The 16,416-nt window shown below is 43.3% G+C and overlaps 1 protein-coding gene across 8 annotated transcripts in view; it reads right to left on the reverse strand.

Moving 5' to 3' along the window:
- Positions 1-4,174: 4,174 nt before the first annotated feature.
- MFAP5 (microfibril associated protein 5) overlaps positions 4,175-16,416 on the reverse strand; it is a 46,176-nt gene continuing 33,934 nt past the window's right edge. For 3 of the 8 annotated variants that reach the window (XM_042991730.1, XM_042991725.1, XM_042991727.1), the window contains 10 exons: positions 16,180-16,312; positions 15,591-15,650; positions 14,269-14,304; positions 10,527-10,571; positions 10,155-10,187; positions 9,699-9,734; positions 7,676-7,705; positions 6,869-6,956; positions 6,222-6,295; positions 4,175-4,588 (listed from right to left, as the gene is read on the reverse strand). In XM_042991730.1, the coding sequence (XP_042847664.1) occupies positions 4,476-4,588; positions 6,222-6,295; positions 6,869-6,956; positions 7,676-7,705; positions 9,699-9,734; positions 10,155-10,187; positions 10,527-10,571; positions 14,269-14,304; positions 15,591-15,650; positions 16,180-16,312 (648 nt within the window). In that variant the 3' untranslated portion in view covers positions 4,175-4,475. Of the gene's footprint in view, positions 4,589-6,221; positions 6,296-6,868; positions 6,957-7,675; positions 7,706-9,698; positions 9,735-10,154; positions 10,188-10,526; positions 10,572-14,268; positions 14,305-15,590; positions 15,651-16,179; positions 16,318-16,416 lie in introns of all 8 variants that reach the window. The other 5 variants (XM_042991731.1, XM_042991732.1, XM_042991733.1 and 2 more) reach the window with 3 other exon arrangements.

A 16,416-nucleotide genomic window follows, 5' to 3' on the forward strand; every position in this document is an offset into this window, starting at 1 on the left:
GTTGATTTTGGGGTCAACATTACCCATTTTCATAAGCTTCTTTGTATTACTAGTACTTTTTGGGGGGCACTTGGTTGGCTCAGTCCCTGGAGTTTACAACTCTTGATCTCGGGGTTGTGAGTCTGAGCCCCGTGTTGGGCATAGAGATTTCTTAAATCAACAAAATCTAAAAAACAAACAAAACAAAACAAAACCCAAAACTTTCTCTTCCTCCCAAACTTGCAGCAATTTTCAGGAATGAATGGATAGATAGATAGATGTAATTTTATACAAATGGAAGAAGTGTTTTTCTGTGCAGTCCTCATTATTCTTCATTGTAACTCCTTGTGCTTGACCTTTAGGAACAGAACACCATATTAGGAAACAGTATTTAATGACACAGTTGATATCTCAATGCCCATCAATCCCTTAAGTATCATTCTTGTTATTTTCCATTAAACAGTTCCTTATATTTGCTCAAAGCTCATCTGTTCCTTATTTTGGGGGGGTGGTTAGGAGAGGAGGTGAATCTCATACAAATTTAGGAGATCATCCTGAACTCAATCCTCATGGCTTATTATGTAAATTTAATAATGTACCCCATAAAGCTAATAGTACAAATATATGACAAAGTAATCCCACAGAAGAAAGGAAAAGGGAGAGGAAAAAAAAATACCAGAGATAGAGACCAAAAATGCAGGACCCCTGGCTTACGAAAAAACCAGAACCTTGCTGAAAGTGATCGGACAAATTGAAAGGACGAAAAAAAAAAAAAGCCTTTATCAACTATTTAAAAAAGAAATTGAGGGTTTGAGGTGAAGTGAAGCTTATTTTGTCAACAGGAAGTTACGGTTCTGCACCTCTATTTATATAAACAGCATTTGCTTTTTCCATCTTAGGTTCTGCCCAGAAGTTGTCGTCTGACTGCTGCTTCTGGCTCTGCTTGACTGGTTTTTAGAGAGAAAAAAAAAAAAAAGAAAAAGAAAAAGAAAGAAAAAAACTGTAGCCACACGTTCCTTTCTCTACCGCAGAGAACCTCAACAAGTCACTTTCCCTGATGTTTGGTTAGTGAAAATGCTAAATGATACAGGATTTTGATTTTGATTGGAGTTCTGTATTTTTAACCAAATCTTTGCCTCCAGGAGGGGACAAATCCATAAGGACAGTCCTGCCTCCCTTCCACTGTGCCCCTGATGTCTTTCCATTCTACCCTGTGAAAGTTCCAGGTCTCTCAGAACCTTTTCACTGCACTCCCTTTTCCCATCAGATCTGTGAATTCCCGTCTTCAAGCATCCTCGTCCCCTGTCTTCATGTCAACCTGTCCTTACTCTCCCATCCGCTGACTCCCCTTGTCTGATGCTTTTCTATCTTCTTTTCTGTTTCTTCTCAGAATTCTTTCTTACGGTTGCTTCGGTACAGAAGGAAGGAGAGCCTTAGAGGTTGCAAGCTGTTTGCGCCTCTGACCGGGTGTAACATATCTGGTTACACACAAACACCCCGAAGCAGAGGAGGGAGGAGCTTGTGGCTAGCAACATATACTACTTGATGTCATCAAAAGTAAGGCTCAGAAGTGGGGAGACCAGCTGGGGTTCGCACCATCTGCCTGTGAGTCAAAAGAATACTCAGAGAAAGTGTGCATGGAACTATATTTAGAGTACAGTGCACACTTGAATTTTTCCCATTCAAGGAGAAAGGAGAATTTTCATAAGCATGTTTTATAGAAAAAGTTAGGCTCAGAGCCAGATCAACTCAATCTGGGCAGAGAAAACAAGAGTAGACTTCATGGATAGGCCGATGACGCTGCCATCTTTCAAGGTGCCAGGAAGGCATACAATCTCAAAAATTGCCTGGAGATACTTTCACAAAATCCTTTAGTTCCGACATTAAAGTTGCACTGTTTTGTTTCAAAGAATCATTTTTCATCAAACTGTAAGTTCCTTGCTATAAAATATGGTCATTTGTGCTCACCAGGAAAGGGATAATATTAATGCCTAAAAGAGAACAAGGCTTGCAAATCCTTTCATGGAAGTGACCAGAGACGAAAACTAGAGCATCAGGAACCTGAAATGGGGGCAAGGGTAAAAAACAACAAAAAGGAGGTGAATGAAATTCTGCCAGGGGGCAAGGGTAAACGGGGAAAGAACAGGACCAAAACAACATCCTGAAACTGACCTGGGACTGTCCTTAGGGGAAAGTTGTGGAGGAAAGACAGAATGGGAAGCAAGTTAGAAATGTTGGTGGCACCTGGGTGGCTCAGTCAGTTAGACGTCTGACATCGGCTCAGGTAGTGATCTCGAGGTTCGTGGGTTTGAGCCCTGCATCGGACTCTGCGCTGACAGCTCAGAGCCTGGAGCCTGCTTCAGATTCTGTGTCTCTCTCTCTGCGCCACCCCCCCCGCCCCCGTTCACACTCTGTCTCTGTCTCTCAAAAATAAACATTACAGAAAAAAGAAGTGTTGGTTTATATGTCAAGAGTGAAAAAAAAAAAAAGGTCAATCACATAAGAACAATGAGAAATGGAAAACACTGGCACATGATCAAGCAAAAGAGAAGGGAGTGAAGCATGAAGCTTTACCTAGCAAGACTGTTGGTAGGTAAAGATTGTCACACGGAGCAGGAAAGAAAAGGAACTTTCTGGTGAATTGAGGAGTTTTCTGGAGGAGAGTAAATTGGAGTGTTGGGAGAACCAATGGCAAAATTGTAGGAAGGGTGCAATAGAGAATAGTGGAGAGCGATACTGGTACTCCCTTTTCCCAAGGGGGATGAAAACATCAGTTGGGGGCTTTCTAAACATAGAAGAGAAAAAGAAACAGATCAAAGACTGCTCTTTTCTGAGGAGGAAATTAGAAACATTTATTTTAGAGTGTTTAATTTGCAATATACACAATCCTGGGATTGAGGTGCTTCATTGGAGGGTCACGTTCGTGGAGAGATTCTTAAACGATTCTTGGAAACTCTGCCTGTGAGTTTTCTCTACAGTGGTTACAATATGCATTCAACGTGTCTGTCTATATATGAGCAAATTTACTTTTAGAGGCTGTGGAGGAGAGATTACATGCTTTGGTCTTTCCTAGCATTTCTCTTCAATCAGCTGAGCAAATCCCATTACGCTAAATTGTTTCTCAGCCTCCAGAGTTTGATCCTCATTTACCGTTTTCTTACAATATGAAAAGGATCCAACACTACCAAGTGGAATTCTGTGGTGTATAACTTGCCTCAGATTCCTCTATTTCCTACTTGAATTTCATTGGCCTCTGTGGAAAGTTACTAAGTTCTTCAGGTAGAAGGATCTACAATCTGTAATTGGTCACTTACAATGGGATTTTTTTCTATTACGTTGTGGACTGCTTCCTAATATAGGATATCTCTCCCCTCATAAAGCAGACATGGTGGTTGTGAATCAGATTGCATCTAGGCTTCCAGAAATATGAATAATGCATTTAAATCTTAAATCACAGAATTAAAAAACCTTAGAACTCACATAAACTTAACCTTGTCGTGGTAAAGATGGGGAGTTTTACCAGGGCCTAGTGTGGCAGCATGTCTTAAGAATGTAGGTTGTCTGAATATTATTTCTTTTATTCTTTCTTATAAACCACTAGGTAAACTTTGTCTGCCCATTAAAGATGAGGTCTGAATGTCCTTCTTAAGGGCCCAATCAGGCTATTCCAGAATCCATTTGCACAATAATCTCTACAGATTTCGTTTAGTAATGGGGTAAAAGGAGTAGCCAAGGAAATTCACACCATCATTAAGTTGTCTAATTAATTTGGGAAGGTGGGCTAACCCCTACCCCACACGACCATAAATGAGTAAGTAAATAGGACTTTTTAGCCCTACTTGCCTGTTTGGGACAACCGCATGAAAAATTGAATAGGGAACCATGAGTCCAAGTTCCATGCTTGGCCTACTCCTCTTTAGCCTCAGCCTTAGCAGATCTCATCTTGGGTCTTTAGATATTGCCAGTAGGATTGTCTAACTCTTGGCCTCAGAAATCTCTGGGACTACGCAAATTACCATGACTCTTCCGGAAGACCCGCCAGGCAAATCCAGCAAAATAGTTAGCATAAGAGTAAAGAGGAACTTGCAAATGGGGAGTTAATCTAGGACATGCTTGAAAATCAAAGAAATGAAGTCCTATGGCCAAACTAGTGACAGCTTCTTCCTCCCTAAGATCTATTTCAGACAGATTCAAATTGTAAATATTAACCTCACGTTTATTTTCCTTTGAAACCGTATGTAGACTGTTTGTACATAAGCCACTTGGTTATCATTGATCTACTATGTCTATGGTAGTGAGAAGCAGCAAAACCATGCTATAATATAGACTTTGTTATCGGTCTGGGTAATAAATCAGGGAGTGAGGGCCAAAGCTAGACACTACAAAGGGATTGGTTTAAGAACTACTAATGTCTATGGGTTAGCTGACAATGGTTGCTCTTGTTAGACCATTCTCTTCCTCCCACCCACATGTTCTTCCTTCCTCTTCCTTGATCATCACAGACCACTGGGTCTCTGCACGTTCACATTTTCACAGGGAGGAAGTCGGAAGTAGTTGGAGCGGCGGAGTCGCCTTGGGGGTAAACCAGCCATCTGACGGCAAAGTTCATCTAGAAGAGAAGCAGAGAATAATGCCTAAAGGGCTGGCATTTTGGGAGAAAGAGAAGACCCGGGGCTTCTGAGTGGCTCAGTTGGTTGGGTGTCCGACTCTCGATTTCAGCTCAGGCCGTGATCTCACGGTTCATGAGTTCGAGCCCTGCCTTGCCCTCTGCGCTCACAGCGCGGAGCCTACTTGGGATTCTCTCTCTCTCTCTCTCTCTCTCTCTCTGCCCCTTCCCTATACATTCTCTCTCTCTTTCTCTCTAAGTAAATAAACTTTTGAAAAAAGAGAGAAAGAGAAGACAGCAGTGTGCTTTCGTGAAAGGTTGAAGAGAAACAGATCTGGATTAGAACCCCCGATCTGCAGCTCACTGGTTATTTATTGCTTACTAGAAAGTTACTTAACTTTTCTGAACCTCACTATCCCTTGCAGCAAAAGAAGCATGAAATACCTGCCTCAAGTATAGTTGTATTAAAACAAAATAATGTATGCTAAGTACCTAGCACAGGTGCCTGGCCGGTGAATTTTAGGCTGCTCTACACGCCTAGCTCCCGATTCTTCTAACCATGGGCTTATTAAATAGCAAAAAAGTGACATTCAATTATTCACTATATATCTAAGTGTTTACTGTGTGCAAATGGCTAACTTTAGTAAGTCCCCTGAGACACTTGAAAGTGCTTAAGTCCCAAATACTCATCCTCAGTCTCAAGGTGCTTCCCTTGCAGGTGGCTTGCACAAGGCCAATGGGGGCAAATAGCAAGTTTCCTTCTGCGAAGTCAACTACAGCTCTTACTCAGCAGCTCCGTGCAAGACGGGCTGTTGAGTCAGAAAGGGCTGTGTCTGTGGTGCCTTCACCAACCACACTTATCGTTTGGGGCTGGCCAGGGAGAAGGTGAGAGGTATCTTTGTTCCCACAATGCACGGTGTATAACCACACACGTTGGACCCTTTTAATTGTTTTTATCAGGTTTTTCTACCCTCCTCTACCCCTGAATTTTTGCATTAAGTAATGTAAATAGTTCCTGGAATTGATAAACTGTTTCAAATGTAGCCAGCTTCTAAATGTCCTGTTTTGTATTTACTGATAGGCCCTGTCCAAACATCAATTGTCTCCAAATAGTGGAGGTTTTTTTTTTTTTTTTTTTTCCTTTAGAGAGGTTTTTTTTTCATTTGTGAACATGGCTGCCGGTAGTAGAGTCTATTATTTGTGATGGCTGACTTGGCCTTTTTTTAAAAGTTTTTATTTATTGAGTTTTAGTCATCTCTACACCCAACGTGGGGCTTGAATTCCCAGACTGAGTCAGCCAGGTATCCTGATTTGGCCTTTTCACCTAGAACTCCAGTGAATGATCTCCAAAACAGTTCCAACTTCAGAAAGCTCTATCTATGGGAAAGGTTGGGAGTTACAATCTTGCTGAAAAGAGATCCAAGATATTTTCCTTAGGGTTATCTTTATATACGAAGCACACTGCTTTACCTTGATTGCTTATCTAGCACAAGTTGGTGGGGCAGGCACTGATGGAAGTTCAGGGGGTGACCTAAAGCCCTCCTCCGAAGCCAGACCTTGGATCCATCAGGATCACGTCTCTATTTACCTCTCTCATCATTGCCCCTCCCCACTAAAAAACCAGATATCATCTTACCTTTCATTACTTCATGTTCTTTACAGACAAGACGAGAGCAGATCTCATTGTTGATGATGTACATACGTCGCAAACTGCCAGAATCCCAGTAACATGGTTAAGGAAAGAGACAGCAAAAACCATCGGGAGGGAGAACTCTAGTCTGTATATAGGCCAGGGGTGCCTCTTCAGCTCCTGTACTCCCCACTCTCCCCTGTCTGTTTTCCTCCTCTCTTGATTTCTTTCCTTAAGTATTTTGGGCTGATTTTTCCCTCCCAGAGGAGGGAAGGGGACGCTTTGCACATTCCTCCTGGAGTCAAGCCTTATCTAATACTGCTCTTCACTATTTCTGACATTGAGAGCTGGATCCTTTGCTTCAGCCTTTTTCTATGGGGTCATAGATTCACTGTACCAGTATTTCTCTCATGACTGTCCTTTCTCCAGCCCTCACTTCCCTTGCCTTCTAACATCTAGTCTTAATAGTCGGTCTGTTTTCCGCATAACTCAAGTCCGACTCCAGGTTCTATCTGGCACCGCCCTAAGAGGGTCATGTCCAAAATTTCTCTGCCACTAAAGACTGAAGTTCCACAGTGGGTGCTCATTGCATAGTTACTGACATGAAACCACTACCAGGGAAGGCGATTTCTCCACATCCTGGGATCCCTTACCTAGTGAAACATAACTGGTGAATGCATTGCTTGACTGGCCGATGCACCGAGTAGAGTCTCGTGCAAGCAAATTTTTCATCCCGGCAATCTGAAGAAGTCCAATACAAAAGAACAGGGAGAAGCATGAACAAAGGATTAAAGACATGGAGGAAGGTACAGAGAGCGGGGGGAAAATACAAAGTAGTCTCTACATAGGATCATTGTAATGTGGGGAATGCCCTTCCTGTTCAACAAAGCAGAACAGTAGGAAACTGGCTGAAATAAAATTTAGGTGCTTTCCTACCTGGACCCAGAAGTAGCTAAAATAATCTCTGAGAGTTCTTCTAGGAAAGTCTTTCTAGGGTTATCCAGGCGGCAGTGTGAAATACCAAACTGAAATGAAATGCTGCTGACTCCATTCTGGAGAATAAGAACTCTTAGGTGGGTCACAGTTTCCGTTGCAGTAGTTTTCAGTCCTAGCTGCACATCAGAATCATCAGTACATTACAGAAAGCAACTTTGCCCATGACACCTATCGTCCTCTTGTCCTTGCAGTCAGTTCCCAATACACTAACCACCACAGAAAGTCCAAAGGTAGCTCAGGAAGAGGACTGCTTTGGGATCATGCAACAGTGGTCCCATCTTTTCTTCATGACCTCGAGGACAGGAGATCATAAAGGAGAGCAGGAATGAAGGGCATTAAAAATACTCTTTGAGAAAGAATGGAAAGCAAACTAGAAGGTACATCAAGTACCCACCAAAGAACAAGGAGATAAGGAATCCCCAAGAAGAAAGCTGAAGAAAAAGACATGCAAAAGGCAATCATACCTGCTGTGGTATTTTTATCATTGGCCGGAGCTGGAAGGCAGAAATTTCATTCAGTTATCATGAGTTCTAGAACTTACTACCTCTGTAACCTAGAATATCCTTTTCCCTTTGTAACCTTGGGGCCTCACTTGGGGCCCATATGGGGCACCCATTAATAAAAAAGTGAGGCACCCATGTTGCCTCACTTGGGGCCCATATGGGGCACCCATTGAGAAAAAATGGGTTGATAATGCTTTTAGCAACTTCTAAAAGAAAGCCCATAATGGACTGCTTTGATCCACAAAACTGAACAGATTTAGAAGTTAGGATGGGAAATGTGATTTTGCCTCTCTCCTCTCTCTTCTAGAATCGAAAAATTGACGGCATTTTGAGTAGCTTTGTGTTGTTGCTAAGAAGCAAATTTAGTATGGACAAAAGCCATATGCCCAGAAGGGCTTCATCCTAGAGCGAAGGAGAGAAGAGATTGTTATCCTGTAGAAGCTCTTGCTCATCAAGGAAAATTTCTTCTCTGTAAATCAGATACACCGTCATGGGTTCTTAGATGAAAGTGTTATTCAGCAAAGAATAGCAAAAGTCACAGCCATAGCCAAACCCAACCTAGGGTCAAGTTAAACACGGGCTTAACTTGTAGAATGAATAATAAATCAAGGAGGGAATAGTGTTGAAGGAATTCACTAACCATGGGAGTGATGTGTACAAATGCCATTGGAAGAGTTGTTTATAGACAGGATACTATAGGAATATGTTGGGTGGTCTTATCTACCTAGTTGCAATTGCGGGCTTCTCGGCTGAGAATTCTCCAGCTTCTACTTCTAGCCCAGATCTCTTCTAAGCTCCAGACCTGTAAATCCATCTGCCAGTTTAGGGAAGAGTTTGTGCATATTTCAAAGATCCCCCAAATCTAGTACATCTCAAACTGTCTTATCTTTGAACCAATTCAAATTGTTCTTCAGCGAATGGTACCACCAGCTACCCAATAGAAGACTGGACATCATCTCCACAGTCCCCTCTCACTTACAGTTCACACTTAATTCTCACTACCTCTTCCTCAGTTCAGGCGATCATCTTTTTACTGGGACTATTGCCATAGCATCTTGACTGGGTTTCTAATTCATAACTCTGATGAGAACCTTTCTTTGTATAAACTATTCTCCGATTGGTTTTTATTTCTATCCTAAGCCTTTGCGCATACTGTTTTCTTTACCCCAAGGCTCTTCTCCCTATTTACTTGATTCACTTTTACTTGTCTTTCAAGAACCAACTTAGTCATTGTGCCCTCCATGGAAGCCTTTCCTAACCCGGGGGACTCTTTTCTTGCATCTTGGACAGCTTCTTTTGCTTATCCTGATTGTGGCATTTTGTGAAACCGAATGAAGTCAAAGTCAGCCATTTGTTTATCTTGTGTATTAGACAAAAAATATCTTGTAGGAGGATATCGGTTTCGTTCACCTTTGTGTTCCTGATTTATATTCCTATAAACCTAGTAGCAGGTTCTCAGTAACCATTTCTTTAAGGTAATCTAGTTTCTGTCTCCTTTTCTTACATCCTACCACTTATTCCTTATAGATTTTGCCCTGAGTATTTAAAAAGCTCAGTTTCTCCAATGTGCCAAGACTTATTTTGCGTTCACATCTTTGTGCATACTGTCCCTTCTTCGACTGCCTGGCTGGCTCCAATTCTTTCAAGAATCAGTTCAACCATTACTTCTAGAAAGTTTCCTTTTATCTTCTCAAGCAGCGAGTTGTGTATATATTTATCTCGCCTTCACCCATCCAGTCTTGGAAACTTTGACAGGAATATCGCACTTCGGTATTTCGTACGTCAGACACCTGGTACAGTCCCTCCCTGGACCTACTAGGGGATCAAAAATATCACTAATTCAAATTGAACTGTTGGAAGAATTTTCACAAACTGTGGTGGTAGCTATTTAGGAACCTTAACCAGCTGTACCGCCTTCCGTAATGGGCTCTGGGGAAAGCCCAGAAAGGCCCCAGTGGCCCTGGGATCCCAGATCTGAACTCACCCAGGTCATCTGTGGAAGGCTCGATATCGGCCAGAACTGAAAAGGCACAAAACAGCAGGTGTGAGGAGGGCTTTGAATTGGCAAGGGGGAAGTCAGAGTGGAAAAATGGACGTTATCACGGCAAAGTCAAGGCTACGGCTGGGGTTTGTGTATTATATCCAAGGGAATAGAGTTAACTGAAGTAATGGTGAATATTTTTTTGGAGAGTATGTGCCCTACTGGCAGTATCCTTTATTGCACGTGCCTTATGTTAGCTATTAATCCACTTTGTTTCATCTTTTTCAGAAAACGAGTGGGACTCTTTCCTTTTATCCCACTTGTCACTGAACAAAACACCCACAATCCCTCCATCCCTTTCTCAGGGATAAAAATACAGGATTAATTCAAACGCTGGAATAAATGTTGTGAATATTAACAAGAATCATGCCATTTTAAAAGATCTGTAGTACAACTTACCTGTTTCATCTGTAGAGGGCTCATTCACCAGGTCTGCAAACATATAACACAAAGAATAAAAAATGCAGGAGGCAAAAGTGGCAAAGAGGGAAGGGGAAGGAGGGTATAGGGACGATCTTAAAGGAGGCAAGAAAAATCACAGTGAAAGAGTGTGACCTCTTGGGCCAATGTGAGGGACTCTCAGAGAAGAAAATGGGAGAGAAAAGATCGGACAGGTTCACAGCATCAGTGGTAGGTAAGATGGACACTAGGGTCTGCCTGAACTCAGAGCACCCACTCACCTCTTGTAACTTTCATTTATCTTCCTACAGACATCACCCTCAGTCCCTCTAGCCCCAGTGTGAAAGCACAGAAATAAAAAGGGTAGCTTACTAGGATCTTCTGTGAATGCTTCTGGAGTCACTTGAGTCACATCATCTGAGGAAAAAAAAAAATCAGAAAACATTTTTTTCCAATTTATTTATTTTGAGAGAGAGAGACAGACTGAGAGCACGAGCGGGGCAGGGACAGAGAGGGAGAGAGAGAATCCCAAGCAAGATCTGTGCTGCCAGGGCAGAGCCCGAGGGAGGGCTCGAACTCACGATCTGCCAGATTATGGCCCGAGCCGAAATCAAGAGTCGGATGCTTGATTGACCAAGCCACCAGGGTGCCCCCCCAGAAAATATTTTTTGGGCGCTCTCCGTCCCCCTCCCCTTCTTGCACTCCCAGGAAGTGAAACTGTCCAGCACGGCTGCCCACACATAGCGGGTATCCCACAGTTGATTTTCTTTGTTTGCTTCCCAAACCAAGTCCTTTCCCTGCAACCCAAACAGATGTCACGCTTTGCCACTGCCCTGAATATACCCACACAGTCCTAGCCTAGAATATCCTTTTCCCTTTGTGTGCCTTCCCCTCCGTGCCTGTCAGACAATCCTCCACTGGTACCCCCTTTCTTCATGATACGCGGGTTAAGCATAGGAAGAGAAGAATCACATCATTTCGTTGTCCTACCGGATAATAAGCATACAGCTAGCTTGGGTTTCCTATGCGCCAAGCACCATTGAAATCTGTTTTTACAGATGATAAAATCGAGCGCCAGACAAAAAATTTACCCAAGGTCCTACAGCTTGTTATAAGTACCATGGATTGATGGCCTCTTGGCAATACTTTCATTAAATGAAAATTGTCTTTACCAAAGACATTGAGTATGATAATTATAATTTTGACATAATTGGCTATCAGTTTGCTGAAACGCTTACATATAAGTGTGTTCCCAAAGGGTGATGTGGATGATTTTCTGATGCTCAGTGAGAAGTGAGGTGAAGGGGGGGGGAGGGGAAATGCCAATGATAGTAGAGAATGACCTTGCAGTTGAACATTGAAAGGTAAGGGCAGGAGGAGACATAATAATAAGCGGTCCCCGCTTTAAGGTGGAATCTATTAGGATAAACAAGCAAACTGTATCAAAACTACAAATAACAGCACTATCCAAAACCAGCTGTCTCTCTCTGCTTTAAAACACAGGGGCACCTGGCTGGCTCAGTCGGTTAAGTGTCAGATTCTGGATTTCAGCTCAGGTCATGGTCTCCTGGCTCGTGAGATGGATCCCCATACCTGGCTCTGTGTTAACGGAGCATGGAGATTGCTACTTGGGATTCTCTCTCTCCCTCGATCTCTCTGTACCTCCCCTACTCGCATTTTCTCTCTCTCTCTCAAAATAAACAAACTTAAACAATATTTAGATGTCATCACAGCTTTGTTACTTTGCTTTTTCTTTTTTAAATGTTTACTTAGTTTAAAAGGAAGGGTGTGTGAGCAGGGGAGGGGCAGAGAGAGGGGGAGAAAGATAATCCCAAGCAGGCTCTGCGCTGCTGAGCACAGAGCTCAAAAGGGGGCTCGAACTCATGAAACGTGAGATCTAGACCTGAGACGAAATCAAGAGTCAGACGCTTAATTGACAGAGCCACTCAGGCACCCCAGCGTCTAAATATTCAGTAAGTATCCCATCTAGAAGTATCCTTCCTTGTAGACGGCTTGTCATCACAATCCATTTTGCCCACCAGGGGTCACCAAATTCACGTAGTTTCCTTTGACTTTTTTTCCTTAACCGTCAGTGTCTAAATGGCAGGTTAAATCTGGAAAGAATAGCATTTTCATAAAGCGTGCCAGAGCGATTGATCATTGTGGTAGAGGGCAAAGAAGAATAAAACATTTTGAAGCAATTTATTTTGAGAGAGAGAGCCCTAGTGGGGGGGGGGAGGGGAGCAAGAGGTGAGAGAGAAAGAAAGAGACAATCTCAAGCAGGTTCCAAGCTCAACTCAGCACAGAGCCAGATGGAAACTCAATTCTATGAACCGTGAGATCATGACCTGAGCCAAAATCAAGAGTCCGGCACTCAACCGACTGAGCCACCCAGAACCCCACATCATCCTCTTAAAAAAATAAAAATAAAGTCATTAGATCCTACAGAAGGGGCTTTTTATCTCTTAACACTGAACATTAGCTTTCCTTACTTCAGGACAAATTTTGGTAAAAGAAATCCAAGGCTGGGACGCGTGCGTGGCTCAGTTCGTTAAGCGTCTGACTTCGGCTCGGGTCATGATCTCACGGTTTGTGAGTTCGAGCCCCGGGTCGGGCTCTGTGCCGACGGCTCGGGGCCTGGAGCCTGCTTCAGATTCTGTGTCTCCCTCTTTCTCTGCCCCTCCCCTGCTCACGCTCTGTCTCTCTCCATCTCTCAAAAATAAATAAATGTGAAAAAAAAAAAAATCCAAGGCTGTTGCAATCCTCCAGGACATTTGAGAAACCACTAACCCGAGTCATTCCAAAAACCGTGAGGGACGTGGAGCCTCTCCAGGACACGGTGCCATCCCACCAGTTCCCTTCCTGTCCTACATTCCAGTCCAGCCACTCACAGAGATGGAAGCAAACCAGTGGGAGAGCGGAGGGGTTGGAAGTGTTTCCTTGCTGTCGCCTCCGAATTTCTGGATAGAGTACTGTTTGCCTGTGTATTCCTCAGATCACCCACCTTACCCGTGAGCAGCCAGTGTATAAATGTTTCTTTAGGGTTCATGAATGTTCTCTGAAAAGAAATCTTAAGCAGGCGTTTTTAGCACATCTTCTATTTCTGTTAAAGAAGCATCGCAAACATCTGGAAAAGGACTGGACCGTAACGGGCCCAGAAAAATGAATTCAGAACTCTGATGTGGGTTCAGAAACTGAGGGATTCAGACCTCTTTACCCACAGCAGTGAAAAAAAAAAAAATGCCATGTTTCCATGTTTGCCCAGGAAGAAATTGTATTGTGCCCCAGTGTATGCATAGAAAATTGAAACCAGATTTATATGATGCCGCTTTACTCTTGCAATGTACTTGCAAAGTACTCCTTTTTTGTTTTAGTTTATGCTAATTTATCAAAAACAAAAGGCCAATTGTGATCTGCTAATTTGATTTTTGATCCATTAATGGGCTCTCAAGGGTCGGGGAAAGTAAGAGATAAATTGTAGTTATGTTTGTCTGGAGGCAGAGTGGAGATGTTAATTGGAGTTTCCTTCGTCAAGCTGAAGGAAGTGGCCCTTTGGAAGCCAAGACTTGGGTTCTATCCATCAGTGCCAGAATTTCACTGTCGTACTGAGATGGCTTCTTATCCTGTCTGTCAGTTAGCTTCTCCGTTGTTACATGGTTGGGAAAATGCTTTCTGTTGTTAGTGGTATTTTCTGAGGAAGCTAAGAGATATATATATAGGAGAGTAAAAATGAGGGATGGTCATGGAGGAGGTTTTGGGAAAGGTATTTCAGTTGACAAACAAAAGAAGTTTTTTGAGAGGATATTAGGATTTTGGAAACTGGTGAATTAGACCCTATTTCCTATAAATTGGCAATATGTCTCTCTCTTATATTACAGATTCTTTAACTGGGACCATTAATCCATATTATACCGATAAGAACCCCAGCAGATGGTGCGGGCACCTGGCTGGTTCAGTCAGAAGAGCATGTGACTCTTGATCTCGGGGTCATGAGTTCGAGCCCCACATTGGGGGTAGGGATTACTTAAATAAATACTAAAAAAAAAAAAAAAAAAAACACAATAACCAAAACATAAAAAATACACACAGAGCCCGGATCCATGGGTTTACGTACCTCCTCGTTGACCATTGGCTCCTAGTGGTGTCCAGTCTGTGGCAAAGGAAAGAGAAAAGGGATAAATGACTCTAGCTCTACACCCCATAAAGCTTTTATAAGATGAACCAGAAAATGATGGGAAAATCGTTTACTTGATTTTTCTGCATTGGATTTCTGTATAGTGCCATACAAAATCAAGGGTGCCTGGCCGGCTCAGTCAGTAGAGCATGCGACCCTTGATCTCAAGGTCGTGAGTTTAAGCCCCACGTTAGGCGTGGAGCCTATTTAATACAAAAATGAAAAATTTCAAAATTACTCAGACCGTTAGTGCTGACAGGGAAACACTCAAAGAAAAACAAGTTCCTGGGAACAAAGCCTTGCTTTGCCAAGCCCTGACTTGGGGTGCCTTCTTGCCCTCAATCCCCTGCAGGAGTGGGGTCCTATTGGGCAGACGGGGCCAGCAGCCTTTCTAATGTGCCCTGTTCTATCACAACCTCCATTGTACGAGCTACATTACTGAACAACCTCAAAAGTGATTTTCTCACAGTCTGTATCTGGCAGAATGAGAAAATAAAATAGAGTAGGCTTTCGTCAATGTCAGAGGGTTCGCTTTCCGTGGCCCCTCTTCCAGCTCAGTGACTTTACTTGAGTGTGTGGTTAGGCACGTGTTTCTTTGTGTGCGTGTGGATATATTTGTGTGTTGCAGGAGCCAGTGTTGATTAAGTGGGAGTGTATATATTCCCACGGGTTCCCTTTATGAATTGAATTTGGTCCAGTTTCTTACTAGCCATCTCTGTATGTTTGTGCACGCAATTGTGTGCCCATTTCTTTTTTCTTTGGTGTTTGTTTGCTTGTACGTTTATGTGTGCGACCCTCTTATGGTTAGTATGGGTCCGAGGTCATCTCTCATCTCCTCCTAGCCCTTTCTTCTCAGACATAAATCTGTTCCTCTCTTTCTTTTTAAAATTTTTTAAGCTTATTTTTTTTATTTTTAAGAGAGACAGAGAGAGAAAGCATGAGTGGGGGAGAGGCAGAGAGACAGGGAGAGAGAGAGAATCCCAAGCAGGTCCCACACTGTCAGCGCAGAGCCCGACATGGAGCCCGAACCCACGAACCACAAGATCATGACCCCGAGCCAAAGTCAGACGCTCAACCGACTGAGCCACTCGGGCACCCCTGTTCATTTCTCTAATGGCTATTCTAGAACTCAGTAGCCGGCGCTCCTGCTGTGGTTCCTCTTCAACTTCCCCTCCATCCTGCCCTCCAGCCTACACCTCCACACTCATGTATAGCTGAGGAGCTGGCATTGTAGGGAGGAAAGAACAAAGGTAGGGACTCACCAGAGGGGATGATGAACGCAGTGAGACACAGAAGCACCTTGGGTCCCAAGAGCAGCATATCTGACAGGGGTGTTGGGAGAGTAGAGGTTGTAATGCTCAGGGACACATCAGCATTTTGACTTCAGGCAGGGGTACCCGCAGGGCCCCTCTCCTTGTCTTCCCAGGGTTTTTCCTGGTCCCCCATGTGACTCAAGCCCTTTCTCTCTTTTCGTTCACCCAGCATTCTTTTCCCAATTCTATTCTGTGATCACTTACCATTATTCTAACTCGCATTACTTTTTTCTGCCCAGTCAGAGAAAACTTTGTGTTCTAAATGGTCTGTGCTTGCCCCAACTCTTGGCCTCCTTCATCCCCCAGTGTCTAATTTTCCCTTTTGATATCTGTGGCTATTTTAATATCATCTGCTTAACTTGGTGTCTCCTGTTGAATTCCATGGATAATTGGGATATCCACTCAATTCTAAGGCAGTGGCATTTCCTATTGCCCCCCCTCCGGCCTTTCAATTTCAACTTCACCCACGCACAAACACACACACGCACGCACACACTCCCTCTGTCTGTTTAGGGTTATATACAATCAAACAACTCACTGTGTACTTTTTCTCTGCTCTTTCCACCGAGTCCTTTGGCTGCTGAACGTGTCTCTCCTTCTCTCGCTGTTTCTACTTTGGCTGGAGAATAAGATGAACAGGGCCACTCCCTGGGAAGGACTTCAAATTTGGCCTACTCTGAAACAATGAGATGAGGGAAAGTGAGGAGAGAGAGAGAGACACAGAGAGGGAGAAAGCCAGGCTAGAGGAGTGTGATGGGGCTGGACTGAGAAGGGG

The sequence above is a fragment of the Panthera tigris genome, chromosome B4 (assembly GCF_018350195.1).
Source record: "Panthera tigris isolate Pti1 chromosome B4, P.tigris_Pti1_mat1.1, whole genome shotgun sequence".
NCBI lineage: Eukaryota > Metazoa > Chordata > Mammalia > Carnivora > Felidae > Panthera > Panthera tigris.